General features: G+C 61.4%; 1 protein-coding gene across 1 annotated transcript; it reads left to right on the top strand.

The window, feature by feature from the left end:
* The first annotated feature begins 138 nt into the window (after positions 1 to 138).
* OGFOD3 (2-oxoglutarate and iron dependent oxygenase domain containing 3) lies at positions 139 to 15697 on the top strand. The gene is made up of 9 exons (XM_045569788.1): positions 139 to 380; positions 2769 to 2986; positions 5973 to 6048; positions 6995 to 7037; positions 9223 to 9287; positions 9811 to 9867; positions 10768 to 10921; positions 13103 to 13226; positions 13591 to 15697. The coding sequence occupies exons 1-9, from the start codon at positions 307 to 309 to the stop codon at positions 13725 to 13727; spliced, it is 948 nt and encodes a 315-aa protein (XP_045425744.1). The 5' UTR covers positions 139 to 306; the 3' UTR covers positions 13728 to 15697.
* The last annotated feature ends 1842 nt before the right edge of the window (positions 15698 to 17539 follow it).

Raw genomic sequence — 17539 nt, 5'->3', positions numbered from 1 at the left:
GCCGCCGGGAGGGTCCTCGGGGACGGGGTCGCGGGCCGGCCGCAGGCCCCGCCCGGGAGAGCGCCCGGGCCGAGCTCAGGTGAGCCGCGCACCTGGCGGCCCCACGCCGGGCTCCGTTCCGAGGAGGCCCCACCCGCGCCGCTCGGCCGCTGATTGCTCTGGCCTGGCCGCCAGCCCCGGCGCCGATGGCCGAGCGCGTCGCTGCCGCGTCCCCGCGCAGCACCTCCCTCGCGCTCCCGGTCGCGGCGCTTGTCCTCCGGCCTGGCGGCTCCCGCGTCCCGCCCGGCTCCGCGGCGGCCTGGCCCGATGGCGCCTCAGCGAAGGGGCGCGACCAAGGCGCCCGAGGGCAGCGGGGCGGCCGAGCGCCGGCGCCGGATCAGGTAGCGGAAGGCGCGGAAGGGCTCGCGCCGCAGCGGGGAGGGGGCGGGGCCAGGCTGGGACGGGGCGGGGCAGTGGTGGGAGCGGGACCCGAGGGGCGTGCAATAGGCGGAGCCTCGGGAGCGGGGCGTGGTGTGGGCGGAGACTGAGGACCCGCGTGGTGGGCGGGACCTGGACGGGAGGGGCGGGGCCACGCAGGCACGGGCGGGGCTTGTAGTCGGGAAGGGCGGGGCCTGCGGCGTTTTGGGCGCGGAGTTGGCCGAAGCCTAGTGCAGACAGGACGGATCTCAAACGCTCACCTGGGCTCCGGACAGGTGCGAGGAAGAGGGGGCTTCTGGTGCACCCTGCTGCGCCACTGCGGCGTCCAGGGGGCACTGACCTAAACCGGACAACCCCCAGCAGCCTTCACGGTCTGTGCTGGGGCCTCACTCTGTCAAACCGGGCTACAGTGCCGTGGGGTCAGCCTAGCTCACAGCAGCCTCAAACTCCTGGGCTCCAGCGATCCTCCTGCCTCAGCCTCCCGAGTAGCTGGGACTACAGGTGCCACCACCACATCTGGCTGATTTTTTCTATTTTTGGTAGAGACGAGGTTTCGTCCCCTGGCGGGAGACCACGTTACAGCACGCCCTGCGTTTTCATGGTTGGGGGTGCCAAGCCCCCCGTTAGGACGCCCGGCCGCCTCTGGGACGAGCCCCTGCCCGCCCCCCTGCTGACGCCCCACTCCCAGCAGTGCTGGGCCGTTTCCCATCCCCACACCTCGGCAGCGGTCCCCCCTCTGCCGGGCGTCCCTGTGGCGTCCCCGTCGGGAGAGCTTGCCCGGCCCCTCTGCCCGGTGCTGCGTCCAGGCCGGCGCTTCCCATCCCACTATTTTGCGTAGGGCCGCACACGAGGACCTCCTGCGGGAGGGCTGGATACGCGGGTAAACACCCGGCTCACCACGGAGCCCTGCCGCATTCGGCCCACGGCCTGCACGGCAGGATGTGCTTCGGTCGCCCTGGGACAGGTCAGGACCTGGTGCTGGCCCCACGGGCCGTGGGAACTTGTGCTGAGAACTGCAAAGCAGCCGCTTCTGTTTTCCACAAGATCCTGGAGCCGCATCTCGAGTCAACTCACCGCAGTGCGGCCTGGCTGTGCCGTTGCTGCCTTGGAGTTGATGTGATTGGAATCCGTGCGGTACTCGCATGTCTCCGTGAAGTGTTGAGTGACATAAAAATAGAAGGCGGGCAGGGTGCGGTGGCTCACGCCTGTAATCCTAGCCCTCTGGGAGTCCTAGGTGGGTGGATCGCTCGAGGTCAGGTGTTCGAGACCAGCCTGAGCGAGACCCCGTCTCTACTAAAAATAGAAATAAATTATCTGGACAACTAAAAATATATATAGAAAAAAAAAATTAACTGGGCATGGTGGCACATGCCTGTAGTCCCAGCTACCCGGGAGGCTGAGGCAGGAGGATCGCTTGAGCCCAGGAGTCTGAGGTTGCTGTGAGCTAGGCTGACGCCAGGGCACTCACTCTAGCCCGGGCAACAAAGTGAGACTCTGTCTCAAAAAAAAAAAAAAAGAAGGCGGCTCCCTGTTTTCAGGAGTTAATTATAGACGTGAAGAAACAAATTGCACCTGCACGAAAGGATGCCCTGACCTCTCTCAGTTTCTTCCTGTCCTTCGAGACCTGCCACCCACAAAGTCTTTCCTGGACAAGAGAGCACACGCTGCCCGTTACAGCCACACAGAGACACACGCACAACTTCAGCATGGCCTGTCCGGACCCCCACAGTTAGCCCTGGGTCGTACCGAAAGCATCTTATTTGCAAATCGTGCCTGGTGTGCTCCTGCTCTCCTCCGGGCCGGCCTGTGGTTTTAGTTAAGTAGGTTTGACTCATGGGAGTTGGCTCAAGCCCTATATGTGTGCATGTGAGCACACGTGTGCGTGCCAGGAGCACCTGCGGGGGGGAAGGGCAGTCACTTGCAGGTGCAGGAAGTGTGATTAGAGACACAGACGCCCACAAGAAGCCTCTGGGCCTGGCGGGGGCAGCTGCGGGGAGTCTGAGGGCAGCTCATCCTGTTGCCCGTGGCGGGACACAGTCGGCCCGGCCGGGTCAGAGGGGCCAGGCCACACTCCTCCCCCATGGGGGCACGGCGGGCGTCAGGATGAGCGGGGCCTGGGGTGGGTGCTCCATCTCCCACCCACTTTGCTGGCTGCTGCCCTGAGCAGCTGGTGAGTGTTTCGGCAGCTACTGGGTTGATTTGGGCTCATCTTGACAAAGGGTTAGCACAGTCACAGCCAGAGGCCGGTTGTGATCAAGTGTGAACGTTTTCTCCCGTCTTGGGAGAGTTTTCAGCACACAGCTGCTGTGGGTGACGTGTCTTCTGTTTTCAGCTGTGTCTTCTGTTTTCAGCACCAAGAAGGATCGGGTGCCCCGGGAGGCACAGAAGAGGTGGCTGAGGACTGCGGGCCTGGGGGCCGGCTTGGCGTTCTCTGCGTTCCTGCTCTGGAGCAGTCTGGGGACTGACGACGGTGTCGCCGAGGTCCTGGCCCACCGTGGTGAAGTCTTGGCGGGCAGATTCATCGAGGTGCCCTGCTCTGAGGACTACAACAGTCACCGAAGGTTCGAAGGTACGGTGCCACCGGCTCCATGGTGATCCGAGAACAAGCAGCAGTTTAACATGAGATGCAACCTGTTCAAAGTGCATCTGCCTTTTGCTGCAATGAATTGGCAGGAGACAGGCTGAAAGTGTGGGTGGCAGGGGGTGCTGGCAGACGACCTTTCTCTTCCCTGGGTTGGCCGGTCCACGCCCGGCCTGGCTGGTGTTTTGGGAAGCTGCGCTGTCCAGTGGAAGAGGCGGTTTGCCTGCAGAAAGGTACCAGGATTAGAAAGGTGGGGTGAGAAAGTTGAAACCAGAAAAGGTATGGACCGTGGAGAATGTTGTAGGGTGTCACAGAAGGTTGGAGAAACTGTGACAAGCAACTGCCAGAGGCCCTTCCGCAGCTCCTGTCCTGGCTGGGCCGGCTGTACGCAGGGGCCAGGTTAGAGGCTGGCAGAGGTGGGGTTGCCCCCAGGGGACGCAGGAGACTGGAGCTGCCGTGTCAGTGTCGGGGCCACTGGGCCAGGTGCGGGGATTCAGCACCCTGGAGAGCGCACGCCCTCTCGAGGCTGACGGGGCTCAGCCACTGCAGACTCCACCCCCTCCAGGCATTTTTTGGCTGCTGTATTTTCCTGAACATTCCACGCCATCTGGACGTGTTCTCAGTTTTAAAAACCCAGCATATGCAACTGGGATTTTGTGACAGAATTCAGTTTATTTTTTAAATTCAATTCAGTGCTTTGTACTTGAACCCAGAAAAGATCTCCAAGTTCCTCCACAAAGGGGCGTCCTTGTGATGCACATGACACGGAGCTCCAGACACGCCAAGGCCAGAGGCAGGACCGGGCTTCACCTGGCAGGGCCGAGCGCAGGAGGGCAGCATTCTTGTCTCCATCGGGGTCAGGAAGGTGAAAGTGTTTCTGTTGTGTGGAGGCTCTCTCTGTCTTTGTAGACAAAGCTTTCAAAATTTATGTTTCAATGATTAGCACTGAAATTTTTTTCCTACCCTTTTAACTTATCAACATTAAAATTAGTTGGAATGAAGAAGGGGGGAATGGGAGCTAGTGTTTAATGAGTTCGAGATTTCACCTGGGGAAGAAGGAAAAGTTCTGGAGATGGTGCTGGTTGCACAGTGTGAAGGTACTTAATGCCCAGAACCGTACGCTGAAAAATGGTTGAAATGGTAAATTTCATGTTATATATATTTTATGATAAAAAATAGTTGGGGGCTGGGTGAGGTGGTGGTGCCTGTAGTCCCAGCACTTTGGCAGGCCAAGGCAGGAGGATCACTTGAGCCCAGGAGTTTGAGGCTGCACTGAGCTGTGCTCGCGCCACTGCACTGTAGCCTGGGTGACAGGGAAGACCCTGTCTCTAAGAAAAAATGAAAATAGTCAGGATGCACTTGAAGCTGGGCTCTGGCGGGTGCTGGTCCTGCCACGCGGGCCCCCGGCTGGTCAGAGGCTGGCTGGGGGGCGAGGGGCTGCCTGCTGCAGGGGTGCCCCACGCACACGGGCACTGCCAGCTGCTCACAGCTTGGTTTTGTCCTGTCCGCTCTGATCCTTTTGTCACAGTTCTTTTCTCAACCCTGATCTGGTCCCGTGCGCACTCAAGGGGACCCGTGTCGCCGTTGGCCACTGGCTCCATTCTGTCCCTGCCCCTCCCTGGCTGTGTGAGCCACGAGGCTCAACTCACCGTCCCCTGTCTGTCGGGGTCTCTGTCCTTCCCTGCCTGGTGTCCAGGCCTCAGGAACCAGGTGTCATGGATTTCGTCTGGTTTGGGTTTCAGGCCGGAGGCTGCATCCAGTCCTGGTTACTGCTCCGGCTGGACCGAACGCGGAAGTCTCAGATCCCCGACATCTTGACATGTGGTGTTTTCGTTATCATTTTATAAGTATTTTCTAATTTCTAGAATTATTTTTTAACCCATGAGTTATTATGGAAACGTTTTTATTGTTTTAGACAAAGGCTCACTGTTACCCAGGCTGGAGTGCGGTGGCATCATCATAGCTCCCTGCAGCCTCAAACTCCTGGGCTCAAGTGATCCTCCCACCTCGGCCTCACTAGTAGCTGGGACTATAGGCACACGCCACCATGCCCGGTTAATTTTATATATTTATATATATATATATATATATATTTTTTTTTTTTTTTTTTTTTTTTAGTTGGCCAGATCGTTTCTTTCTATTTTTAGTAGAGACAGGGTCTCGCTCTTGCTCAGGCTGGTCTCAAGCTCCTGACCTCGAGCCATCCTCCCACCTCGGCCTCCCAGAGTGCTGGGATTACAGGCGTGAGCCACCGTGCCCAGCGGATTCTCTCTTTTTAAAAACTGATCCGGAAGCTGCTCGTGTCGTAGTTAGTAACATGATCCATATGACATCAGTTCTTTGAGATTGGTTCAGGCTTTCTTTGTGGCCCAACATGTGGCCCGTCTTTGCTTCTGGTCCCACATATCTGGGGAGAATGTGTGTCCATGGCTGCCTGCAGAGCTCCACATGCTTCTCCTAATCCGGCTCACAGCACAGACCCTCTGTCCTCACCGATTCTGTCTCCTTCACCGTCAGTTGCTAAAGGGGAGCTAGACTCTCCGCCGTGACGGTTTTAGGGCCAAGACTGGAATTACAAGCCCAGCTCTGCTCACCCCCGGAGGATTTCCTGCCGGGCGCTGATGAGCGTGCGGCCCTGCAGTTGGTGACGGTTCCAGAATGTTGCCAACACCATGTGTGGGGCGCGTCTGCGGCTTTCCCAGGGCTTGGGAGCAGCGACAGGTGCTTCTGGATTAACCTGTCAGCCGGTGCCTCCGGGCACACAGGATGCCTGGTGGGACGCAGACGCCCGGGATCCTGCCCGGGCACACGTCCGCGCACGGCGGTTGCTTATCTGAAGTTCGTGCTCACCCGGGTGCATTAGCCAGATCTGGCCGTGCTAATCCTGGAGGGGCCTTGCCAGCCCCAGCCCACCAGAGCCCGCCGTCCCTGGGGCCGACGGCTAAGTGAGCTTCTCCCGCTGTCGTCCCTCTAGGCTGCACCCCCAGGAAGTGTGGCAGAGGCGTGACCGACGTCGTCATCACCAGGCAGGAAGCGGAGCAGATTCGCAGGTAACTACGTCCTCTGAGCGCCTCGTCCCAGGTGTTCACTGGTCAGATTTAAACAAACAAGCGGCAAAGCGGGCCTGGGGCAGGAAGCAGAAAATTAATCTGAAAAAAATGATTTAAAAGATTTCATTACAATTAGTAAGAATTTCCTTCTGTGCTTTCAAAGGCAAAGGTTGGATTTTCCAATTTCTAGGAGGAAAGGCCGCGGCCCTCAGGGCTGCTGTCGCTGGCGGAACCTTCCCGGGGCGCGGCCTCCTCTCCGGGCAATGCCGTCCCCACGGGTGTCGCGGGAGCCCCACACGCGAGGAGACACGTGCTGTCCGAGCCTTGGTGGTCAGTTGCTACCTCATGTCTGCTCGGAGGCTGGGCAGGGTCAGCCCTTCCGCCAACCCGGCTGTGGCTCGTGGCATCGCAAGGCGCTGACCGGAAGCAGCTGGCACTGCATTTTTCCCTGTTGAGAATTAAAAAACAAGATCTTGAAAGCTTTGATTTTCAGACCAGTTGTTTAGGCTCGAAGCGGGTGGAGTGGCTTCTGGCCCTCAGGCTGTCCCCCTAGTCCGGCGCCGGGCCCCTGGGACTCCAGGGGAGCCTGTCTCCTCCGCAGGGTCCTCCACGGTCCTGGGAGAGACTCGGAGCGGTTCAGCTGGTTCCAGGAATATTCCCCAGGCTCCTGGCCACACGCTGTGTGCGGCACCATCGGCTCTTGGTGAAAAGGCGGAGAGTTAAGCCTGGCAGTTTCTAAGTTGAGCCGCATGTTAACAAGACGGCGGTGACAATATTGTCACCCACTTAACTTTGAAATTGAGTCCTTTGGTCTAAACATTTGCATCATGAACATTAGACAAGCAGAACCTACTACGTTACCTGAACTATGCTGATTGATATTTTGCCTCGATACGTTATGGATAATTCTAGTAACTAAATTCTGACTCAATGTTGTCCCCCACAGCATAGCTGAGAAGGGGCTCTCGCTGGGAGGATCTGACGGAGGGGTGAGTTGAACGTGGTTCCTGCCTCTGTTTCTTTTTACCCTTTAACTTTGCTCATACTCGGGGCTGGGGGAGGGAAGGCCCGACGCGCAGGGTCCTGGGGGCCCCCTGGGCTGTGGGCCGGCCTTGGCGTTTGTCAGCACCGACCACGCAGCCGCACCTGACAGGCACCCAGAAGCCCCCAGATGTTCCCTTGTTGAGAAGAAAGTGTCCTGAGACGCTCGTGGGGTCTTCACAGGGCTCCGGGTGACATGGGGGGCAGAGGAGGTGGGAGTCGAGGCCGAGTGAGGGGCCGGGAGATGCCCCCGCGGAGCCGGAGGCCTCTGCACATGCCCCGCAGGACTGTTGGCTCAGCGGTGGCCTCAGGGGACGTGTCCACCCAGAGCCTGCGAACTTGCTCCGACTTGGGAAAGGGCCTTTGCAGACACGGTGACGGCTCTTGGGATGGGGTCACTCGGGTGCTGGGGCTGGGCCCTAAGTCCTGTGCGTGTCCGTATGGGACAGGCGGGGGGTTGGGAGCAGAGGCTGGGGCGGTGCAGCCACAGCCCAGGATGCAGGAAGGACCCTCCCCGGGGCCTGCAGAGGGTGGGCGGCCGGGACACTCTGGCCTCCAGAACTGAGAGAATCAACTTCTGTTGTTTGAAGCCCCCGGTTTGTGTCACAGCAGCCGAAGATCACCGAGCCAGCTGCACTCTGGTCTCCTCAAGATTAAAGTTTTCTTGCTTAGTGTGCGGAATTTTTTTTTTTTTAAAAAAAGGTCTTCTCTGTTGCCCTGGGCGGAGGGCAGTGGCGTCATCACCGCTCACTGGAGCTGGGCTCAGCCATCCTCCTGCCTCGGCCTCCCAAGTAGCTGGGACTACGGGCGCCATCACCACGCCCGGCCAGTGCGGGGTTTTTGAAGCTCTGTCCTCTCCGGGTGGTCTCTTGGTGATCACATTGAATTACAGTCACCGTACAGACCCGAGTCACTGTGCACATTTGAAACTTCTAGTAAGATTAATTTACAGACCTTTCTAGAATTTCAAAGTATCTCTCTGATTACCTACCTGATGTTATCCTGAAAACCGTTTTTTCTTGGGCTCTGAAAATGAAGTTGCTTCTTCTCTTCCAGCTGGTTTGGGAGGACTAGTTATTGACAACCTCTCAGCGCGTGGGTTCGCCTGTTGCTCCTTCCTTTGCATTCACGGGGCAGTCGTCCAGTGCTGAATTAGCCGGTTTGAAGACTTTAAGTTCAGTTGACATTTTTTGAGCCCAAATTAAGGTGGTCCCCCTGCGCTGGTCGCTGCAGCACGGAGAAGGGGCAGCAGCAGTGGCTCCTGCAGGTCTCCTTCAGGGTGAAATGGTCCACGCTGGTGGCCACTTCCCCAGGTGTGGGGACGTAGAGGTGAGGTTGGAGCAGAAAAGAGCCCGGCAGTCCCTTAAAGAGGCTCGAGGCTGCACTCCCGTCTGGGCGACAGAGCCAGACCTTGTCTCAAAAAAAAAAAAAAAAAAAACAAACACAAAGCAAAAAGAAGAAAGAAACAAAGAGCTGTGACCCAGCAATTGCACCGACAGGACTGACCCGAGAGGAATAAGCACACGTCACACGGACTGGTGACCGGCATGCACAGAGCTCCCCTGGTGGTGGCCCCAGGCCACAGGTGCGGGACGGACACACGTGGCCCCCACACAGGGACGCCCTGGCAGTGAAACGCAGCGCGATCCACACGCACAGCCGCACGTTGGGTCTCGGGGCAGTTACGCCGCGCGAAAGCCGCCAGCCGGGAAGAGCACACCCCTCTCGTGACAGCACAGACCCCCCGGGCGGGGCTCAGGGATGACGGGCACGTTATTACCTCGACGTGCTGGTGGCCCCGTGGGCATCACTCAGCGTCTGCGGCTCATCCCGTGCGTTTTACCTGGAGCCGAAGGCAGGGAGGGGGACGGCAGGCCTGGGACTGTGGGGCAGAGACCACAGGTGACGCGGGGACGCGTCTGCGGGCCGTCCTCACACACTCGCGAGCGAATGCGGTCTTCAGACAGCGCGAGCGTGTCGGGGCAGGAGGGGCCGTGCGAGGCGGGGTGCTGAGGAAGCCGGCCCGGGTGTGCGGCAGGATCTCGGGGGAGCGCGTTCACCTGCAGCGACTTTCGCAGTGACCATCGCCCCTGCCGTGGCCTCACAGTTTTACTCAGCAAACGTCTCTTCCAGGCATCCATTCTGGACTTGCACTCGGGGGCCCTGTCTGTCGGGAAGCACTTTGTGAACCTGTACAGGTGAGAGCCCGGACGGCGGCAGCCCCCAAGGCCGCGCTGAGCGAGCGTCTTGGTTGCTTAGCTGTGGGGGCTGTGCTGTCGCCTCTGCTCTGGGCTCCTTGTCGGGACGGAACATCCCCCAGCCTGTTCCAGGGCAGGACCCCTGTTCCTGATGCTTCCGGAGGGTCTGGTGTTCTGTTCTGTGGCTCCTACGGAAGCCGTGGGCTGGGGCTGGAGGGCGAGGTGGCTGCGGCACGGGGCAGGCGGGAGGCAGCCCTGTGAGCTGCGACGCTCCGTGTCGGGCCGGGAGGCACCGAGGTTTCCCAGCCTGGATCGGCGCTGTGGCCTCGTCAGCCGCGGCTCCTCCGCCTGCCGTCCCTGCTCACAGCACAGGCACCATCACGGAAGCCGAGTAGCTCTGAGGTGACAGGGATGGGGCCATTCTCAGGGATGTGCTGGGTCTCCTGAGGAACAACGGAATTGAAAGGAAACAAGGAAAAGATGAATAAGGTGTTACCTGTGTTAATACTCTTTGTTTTTTCAGATACTTCGGGGATAAGATACGAACCGTCTTCTCGGAAGAGGACTTCCGCTTGTACCGGTGAGGACCCAGCGGGGAGGTGGCGGTGGGGGAGGGTGCGCCGAGGCGAATTCTGGGGGACCAAACCCACGGAAGGCCGGTTCGTAACCGTGTCGTCACGCGTGGTCCTGGCACGCCCGGCGAGGTGGCTTCTTATTTCACGTACGTATAAAATCAGCCGAGAGAAAACACTGACAGGCTTTGTCATGGGATGAAACATCTGTGAATGTTTCAGCTGTTTTCACAAAGGCGATAGTTTAACAAGTTCTACTGGACGAGCCCAGGTTGAGAGGAGGAGGAACCAGCCGAGGGTCTGGGTGATTGACAGCTCGGGCGGCCCCTGCGCCCGCCGAGCCACCCGTCCACGTCAGAGCCGCCTGTTCAGGGCATGGGGTCCTGGGATGAGGGTCCCCTCGACCCCAACACAGATGGACAGTCCACACTCACCACCCTGCCTGCCCTACACACACCCCACCTGTCCCCCATGCACCCCATCTGCACCCCATGTGCCCCACCTGTGCCCCATGTCCACACTCCCCACCCCTGTGCCCACGCGCGTGTGGCAGCAGCCCCTTTCTTGCCAACCAGGGGCTGCAAGCCGAGTCCGTGCAGTCCGTCTGGGGCTGGCTTCACCACACCAGCGTCCACAGTGGAGTCCCCATGGTGCCCCCGTCACCCACATTGTCTTTCCTGCAGGGCTCTGCGCTGCCCAGGGCGCGGAGCTGAAGGTGCCCTGACCATTCCCTGGGCGTCAGGGTTGTGGTTGTGGGTGACACCCCGTCACGTGTGCCGAGCACCTGCCCACTCATCCTCCCACTGTCCCCCGGCCTGTGACTGTCTGCAGGCGCTTGGGGACCCTCAGAGAAGTCGGTCCTCTCCTCTGGGGATGAGCTGCTCCCAGTGACACCGTGTCCTCCGCAGGGACGTGCGGCAGAAGGTGCAGCTCACGATTGCCGAGGCCTTTGGCATCCGCCCGTCCGCCCTGCACCTGACGAAGCCCACGTTCTTCTCCCGCATAAACAGCACGGCGGCGCGGACGGCGCACGACGAGTACTGGCACGCGCACGTGGACAAGGTGAGCACGTGGGCAAGGCGGGCACGTGGGCAAGGTGGGCGCGTGGGCAAGGCGGGCACGTGGGCAAGGTGGGTGCGTGGGCAAGGTGGGCACGTGGGCAAGGTGGGTGCGTGGGCAAGGTGGGCGCGTGGACAAGATGGGCACGTGGGCAAGGTGGATAAGGTGGACAAGGTGGGCGCGTGGGCAAGGTGGGCACGTGGACAAGATGGGCACGTGGGCAAGGTGGGCGCGTGAGCAAGGTGAGCATGTGGACAAGGTGGGCATGTGGGCAAGGTGGGCATGTGGGCAAGGCGGGCGCGTGGGCAAGGTGGGCGTGGCTCCAGGCCGCGTCTCCAGTTCTCCCGTGGTCGGCGGCCACCGGGCGCTCTGCGGATTTGCCAGCCTTTGCGGCGTTCGTGCTTTTAGCATTTAGACGTCATCTTTTCTGAGGCTTTAAGGGGCATTTTGAATGCGGCTGATGCAGCTGAGGAAGTAAAGTCTGTAAAGCAAAGGCGGGTTCTCCCGATGCGACAGCAGCCTGGCGGCCGTCCCCACTGCTGCTCACGTTTTGGCCACCCAAGGTTTGGGGTCACCCTTCAGCGCCGTGTCTTCAGTGCCGTGCGGTAGAACCACCTCCTGCGCGGCGGCAGCGCTGGGACATGCCCCTCCCGTGTCCAGCTTTGTGCTCGTCTGCACAGCGTCCCACCAGCGCCAACAGCCGCGCCAGCAGGGGCAAGGGAAGCAGCTACTCCATGGTCCACTTCTCCCCTAATTTCTTTCCGGCCCTTGACTCAATTCTATTTATCAGGAACCCAGAGTAGCATCTGAGGATTTGTGTTTTTCTGATTAGCAAAGACGTTTGCTTCAGTGAAACAGAACTGTTGGGAAACCCGGGTCTGTTGGCAGCTTTCTCACTGTGAGGTCTAGGCAGCGCTCCGTGCTGTAAATCCAATTGTTTGAAGAAGTTAATGCAACCTACAAGGTTTAAAGGTGAAAAAAAAAACATAAAAAGGCGGCAGTTTTATACGTCTGCAGCCTCCCCGCAGCCCCTCGCCCCCCGGGTGACCACAGTCCGGGGTCTAGAGCTCCTTCGCTGCTTTCTTGGCGCATAAAACAGCGTGCACAGACACTGTGTCCTGTCAACTGTGAAACAGCACTTTTGTAAACATCCTGGCCACCATTTTCCTCCTGTTACGTAACCGAGGCGACTGGTGGCAAGGTGGTGGTGACAGTGGCGTGGGAGCCCCGAGCTCAGCACCATGCCTGCCTGTCTGTCCCGCTGGCCCCGAGCAGAGCCCCAGCAAGGACTCGCGGTTGGCAGCTCTCGGGGCTCGGGGCTCAGGGCGAGGCGGGGAGGGCGAAGCCTACGTGCGCAGCCGGGATGGGGCGCGTGGTCGGCCCCAGGGGACGACTGGAGTTCGGGTTCCCTTCAGTCGGACGACCGAGGGGAGGGATGGCGGAGTCTGAGTGGGTGCCGGGGCCCTGCCGTCGTCCCCCATCCTGCAGGTGGGGGTGGCCCCTCTGTGGAGGTGGCCTGATGCGCCCACACCCGGAGCCCAGGGGCTGCCTTCAAGGGGGGCTCCGTCCCTGCCTGGGGGCTGCGCCGTCCTCCACGCCCTGGTTCACTCCTGACAGCGGAGCCAGGTGGAGACCCACCGTCCCTCCTGCAGGGCGGTAACCCCCCCTGGCAGGGCCGCCCGGGCGGCCCCATCCCCAGCCCAGGCTGTGCCGTGAGCTGAGTCCTTGTAAACAGGATGTGGGGGCGAACGCAGGGGTGGCCCCCAAACGCTGCGTAGCGGGGTCGCAGTCTCGGGGGAAGTGTGTGTGACGCTGCCTCACGGAGACGGCAGGACAGTGGAGGTGGCCGGGGAGGGGAGTGAGCGCCCGGTGCGGACGGCGTCCACTGGGGACATGAGCAAGGTCTGGAGCTGGACGGCGCTGACGGCCGCACAGCCATGTGGATGTGCTTAGTGCCCGACCCAGGCTTAGAGGGTAAAGATGGTGGATTTTACGCTGCGTGGGTTTCGGGCAGAGATGCGCAAGGTTGTGGCTTCACGGGTTTCTCTGAGGGTGTGAAGGAGCCACCTGACGTGTCTTTCCTGTTCGCTTTCTGGGAAACAAGGGGCAGGTGCTCCGGCCTCATGTTGAGAACCTGGTTCCCCCAGGGCGCCCGACCCACGCCCTCCCGGCTTTGCCCCGCAGGTGACCTACGGCTCCTTCGACTACACCTCGCTGCTGTACCTCTCCGACTACCTGCAGGACTTCGGCGGGGGGCGGTTCGTGTTCATGGAGGAGGGGGCCAACAAGACGGTGGAGCCCAGAGCTGGTAGGAGGCGCCGCGGCAGGGCCTGGACCGCTGAGGGCGGGGGCGGGTCTCACTCGCTGCTGCCTGGGGGCGTCTGCTGGTGTCGGCCCAGGGTGGAGCGTCTGCTGGGACAGCAACGGGCCTCATGCCTGGGTCTGTGGCTGCTTCTCCGCCTCCCGGCACAGAGGCCCTGATGACCGGAAGGTTCTGGTCCCAGTCCTGCTGGGTTTGTCTTCCGGGCTCCTCGGGCAGTTCCTGGCGGGGCGCGGGTTTCTCGGGCTCTGCAGGTGTGTCGTGGTGACTGGCAGCTGTTGCTGTCGGGACCCCAGCAGGCCTCCGGTGTGGGTGTGACCCCCACAGCCGCCTCTCTCTCCTTCCCTCCCAGGTCGGGTCTCCTTCTTCACCTCGGGGTCCGAGAACCTGCACCGGGTGGAGAAGGTCCACTGGGGCACCCGCTACGCCATCACCATCGCCTTCACCTGCAACCCCGACCACGGCATCGCGGACCCCGCCTTCCCGTAGCCGCTGCTGGGCTGGGCGAGGACCCTGTTCCCCGCACCCTCGCGTTCAGGCTCCTGGGCCAGGCGAACACGTGCCGCGCCCTCCTGTTTCCTGTCTCCACGCACAGAGTGCCTTATGGGTAATGCGGGATTGTGATTTGCCAGTGTTTTAACCTCACCTGTGAGTAAATCAAGGACCAGCCTTTCACCTCACCTGCGCTGTGTGTGCTGTGCCATGCTGCCAGCTGCCGGCGGGGAAGCCCCGAGAGCCCCACCCTGCCCCGCCTCCGTCAAGGAAGGACAGACCTGGGCAGAGATTCCCGTCTGTGGACAGAGGGCTGGTTTGTCTGGGCCTCGTCCAAATCTAGAAACCACCCCGGCCCAGCGAGGACCGACTGAGGCCTCTGCAGACTCTCGGTGGGGCCGGTGCAGGCGCGGGGCCAGCGGCTCCCACTCTGGGCGTGGAGTCAGCAAATCGCGACAGCTCTGGGGACGGTTTCGGTGAGCGGGCGGCTCTGGGGGCAGCAGCAGGCTCCTCCTGGGGTGGGGGTCTGCTGGGTTCCAGGTGTCCCCACGGCTCTGCATCTGCGCCCCAGCCAGCCCGAGAATTTCCTGGGCAGGTGGGCTCGCCAGGCCACACCCTGCCCTGCCGCTGGCCAGAGTCCCCAGTGATCAGAGTCCAAGTGTTTTCCCACCAAGGAGGTCCTCAATGTCCCTGTCCCCAGCCCCTACGGGCCTCCTGCCCAGCTGCAGCTCTGTGTGTGGGAGAGGCCTGGGCTGGAGGGGAGGGGACATGCCCGTCAGCCTGGCTTCCGCCAGGGTCTGGTGTGGTCTCACGGCCACCCCAGAGGTGACTGTCCTGGGGTTGGGGCCCGTTCCCTGGAGAAGTCAGAGCCAGACTCTGCTGGCTGCCCTGACCCAGGCTGTCCCTCTGTCCCCCAGCGGGGACACAGGCACCTGAGCCTGATGCGGGTGCCTATGCTGCAGGAGGCTGCCACCCTCGGCCACTGTCAGACCCTGGCGCTCCAGGCTGGGGGCTCATGGAGAAAGGGAGGGAATTCCTGGCCCCTGGAGCAGGACGTGAGGACAGCTGAGGCTCTGTGAGCCCCCTGGAGCTGCACCCCCGTCCGTCCAGGCCGTTCCTGCGCCGGGTGCCAGGCCCAGGGCCGTGTGGGTCGTGCTCCCTGTTTCCAGCAGGTTCCACTGTCAGACGGGAGCCCTTCTGGGTCAGGGCTGTGGGCTCTGGGCAGGAGCACTGAGGCCCCACGTCCTCCCACGTCCTCCTGGGTGGGACGCTGGAGCCAGGGTCCGATTTCAGGGAAGAACAGGGCTCCTCTCGGGGCGGCTGCCCCGTGGATGCCCTCTGGCCCAGGCAGGGTCCTCGGTCTCGTGCTGGGAGCTGCCCCTCCCCGGGCAGGGTCACCTGTCATCAGCTGCTCCCAGTCTCGGCTTCCAGGGTCCCCCTGCTGGGATCCTCATGGGGACAGAAAAGCTTCGTGGAAGCAGATTTTGTTCTGTGACCCCGGCGCCACCTCACTGCCCGAGTCCCCTCACTGCGTCTGAGGGACGAACACATTTAGGAAAACAGGCGTGCGGTTGGTTGTAGGTTAAAATGCTTCCAAGAGAAGTAAATATTCATTTGATTTTCATCCTTTGCTACTTATACTATTTCTGGTAATCACACAGGTACTTGGACAAAGACAAATATATCTGGGCAAAAGTAAGAATTTCCTTCTCCTAGGGTGAGACAATATGTAGCCACAAAAGCAGACCCTCCGCCCAGGCTCCTCCCCAGAGGGACCCCGAGTTCCCGCCCGCTGGTGCCGGCCGGCGAGCGGCTGTTCCCGGAGCTGCACAGTCATCGCTTCTGCCAGAAGGTTCGAAGTTTGGTGACAGTTTGTCCCAGGGAAAAATTGGAGTCAGGAGTGTCCTCTGATGAATGATTTATTTTTGAAATTTATTTTTAAAATAAAAGTGATGTTTTAAATCAAAGCCAATTATTGTGTTTAAAATCAAAGACCGTGACGAGTGTGAGTCTCACGTCACAAAGTTCACCTGTTCCCGTTCCCCGGCCTGGCCACAGGGGGACGGGTCCCTAGACCTGCCGGCCACCAGGGCCAGGGCCGCGCACAGCCGTGACTCCTGGGCCAGTGGGGACAGCGCGCTGGGGCCATCCAGCTTCGGTTACGTCAAAAGGTCTCTGTCCTCCCCAGCTCCCTCGAGAACCGGCGAGGACGCCACGGCTTCCTGCCCAGAGCCCACCGTGTTGGCTTTGCCCACCCGGGAGGGCGTGGGTGGGGGTAAGAGGAGCGGCGTCCCCTTCCGCTATGATTCTTATTTTCAAAGGAAAGAAGGAAGCCTGGTCCTCCCACGCTTGGCCCTGCCAGGGCAGAGCCATCACGGCAGCCGGCCGGAGCTGGCCTCTGCCACCCAGTCCCCCGCCTCCCCCCGGGCCACAGCCCAGGGCAGCCGGCTTCTCTGCCCTCTGCCTGGCGGGGAGGTCCGGCCAGGCAGGGTGGAGGCCCGGAGAGGTTTCCGGCGGGGCCTCTCGGCCAGCGACAGAGACACTGAATTTCTACCTCAATGTGCCAAAGCCCGGGTCTGGAGCTGGTGGGAAGGGGTCGCTGCAGGGTGTCCTAGGAGGAAGGAAGGGCAGTCTGAGAGGGCACTGGTGTCTTTGGGCACAGTGGGATGACACTTCAGAGGCGATTCCCGCCGATTTTACACCAACCTGCCAGCCTTCCCCGTCCCTGGGCGGGACTAGAGGCACAGCAGGGCCATCTGACCTCTTCCCCTCTAGGTGCTATAAACAGCCCTCCGACCACTGCCGTCCCCGGCCAGCGCCAGGGTCCTGTTCTCCTTGTTCCAGAGCTGCTTCATGTCAGTGTTCTCCCCCAGAACACGTCACATGAAAAGCCGGGAGGAAGAGCTTGGAAGAGAATGGCTCACGCCAGTCGCGCTGCGTCTGCCCTCCGGGTTCCCCTTCTCACTGGCAGCTCCGGCCGGGGGACAGACAGACACCTGAGCCCCTCGCCCGGGGCCGCCTTGGCTTCCCTTCCTGCTTAGCCCCTCTGCACAGGGGCGGGGCAGCTCCCCATTCCTGAGAAAGGGGGTCCCCCCCACAATCAGGAGGTCATGGCCACCCAGCCCCTGTCCCGGTGGTCCCTGGCGGGGCTAAGTCTTACTGCAGGTCCGAGCTGGCCCTGCCTTGGCCCTCCCTCGGGGACTCGCCTGTACCCCACCCGCTCCCCACCCCAGGCCCCACCCACCCCTCAGCAAAGAACCGGCAGAGCTGGCAGGTGGGGGTGGCGGGTGGGGACTGGGAAGAGCGGGGAGGGGGGACACAGTCCCAGGGGGTTCCTAGACCCCGGCGTCACAGCCTTCGTGCCCTCCCCAGGCCCCACCCCCCAGCACAGGCCCTGCCCCGGTGGGGCCCAGACGCCCACTTGACCCAGGGGGCCGGCCAGGGCTGTGGGGTGAGGGGCAGGGAGCTGGGGGCAGCGCAGGGGCCATGGCCTCCATCCCTGTGGGCCAGAGGGAGCCGACCCTGGGGATGTTGACCCTGGGGACAGTGACCCTGGGGACGTTTGCAGATGCTCAGGCAGCTGCCCCTCCCCGGCTCCTGGGACCTCCCCTGGCCCTCTGGCCGTGAGCTGCCCTGTGGTGCGTGTGTCCCCTCCCTGCCCTGGGCCTGCAGGGGGGCCACACTGTGTTCAGGGGCTTCAGTCACGAGACCCCCGCAGAGGGGGCCTGCGGCACCCTGACCTCACCCAGGCCTGCTGCCTGCCCCGGGCTCCACTCTGTGGGCACCTCCCCCACAAAGCTGCCTCTGGG

This window comes from Lemur catta, chromosome 15 (genome assembly GCF_020740605.2).
Source record: "Lemur catta isolate mLemCat1 chromosome 15, mLemCat1.pri, whole genome shotgun sequence".
Taxonomy (NCBI): domain Eukaryota; kingdom Metazoa; phylum Chordata; class Mammalia; order Primates; family Lemuridae; genus Lemur; species Lemur catta.
The sequence above is the reverse complement of the archived record's forward strand: the minus strand, read 5'-3'. Positions and strand labels throughout refer to the sequence as shown.

Excerpts from the sequence above, each read along its gene's own strand:
- OGFOD3 (XM_045569788.1), top strand. The coding sequence starts at position 307 with ATGGCGCCTCAGCGAAGGGGCGCGACCAAGGCGCCCGAGGGCAGCGGG. Across the intron at positions 9,288-9,810 it reads CACTTTGTGAACCTGTACAG|ATACTTCGGGGATAAGATAC; the intron begins GTGAGAGCCCGG and ends TTGTTTTTTCAG. Across the intron at positions 10,922-13,102 it reads GGCACGCGCACGTGGACAAG|GTGACCTACGGCTCCTTCGA; the intron begins GTGAGCACGTGG and ends TTTGCCCCGCAG.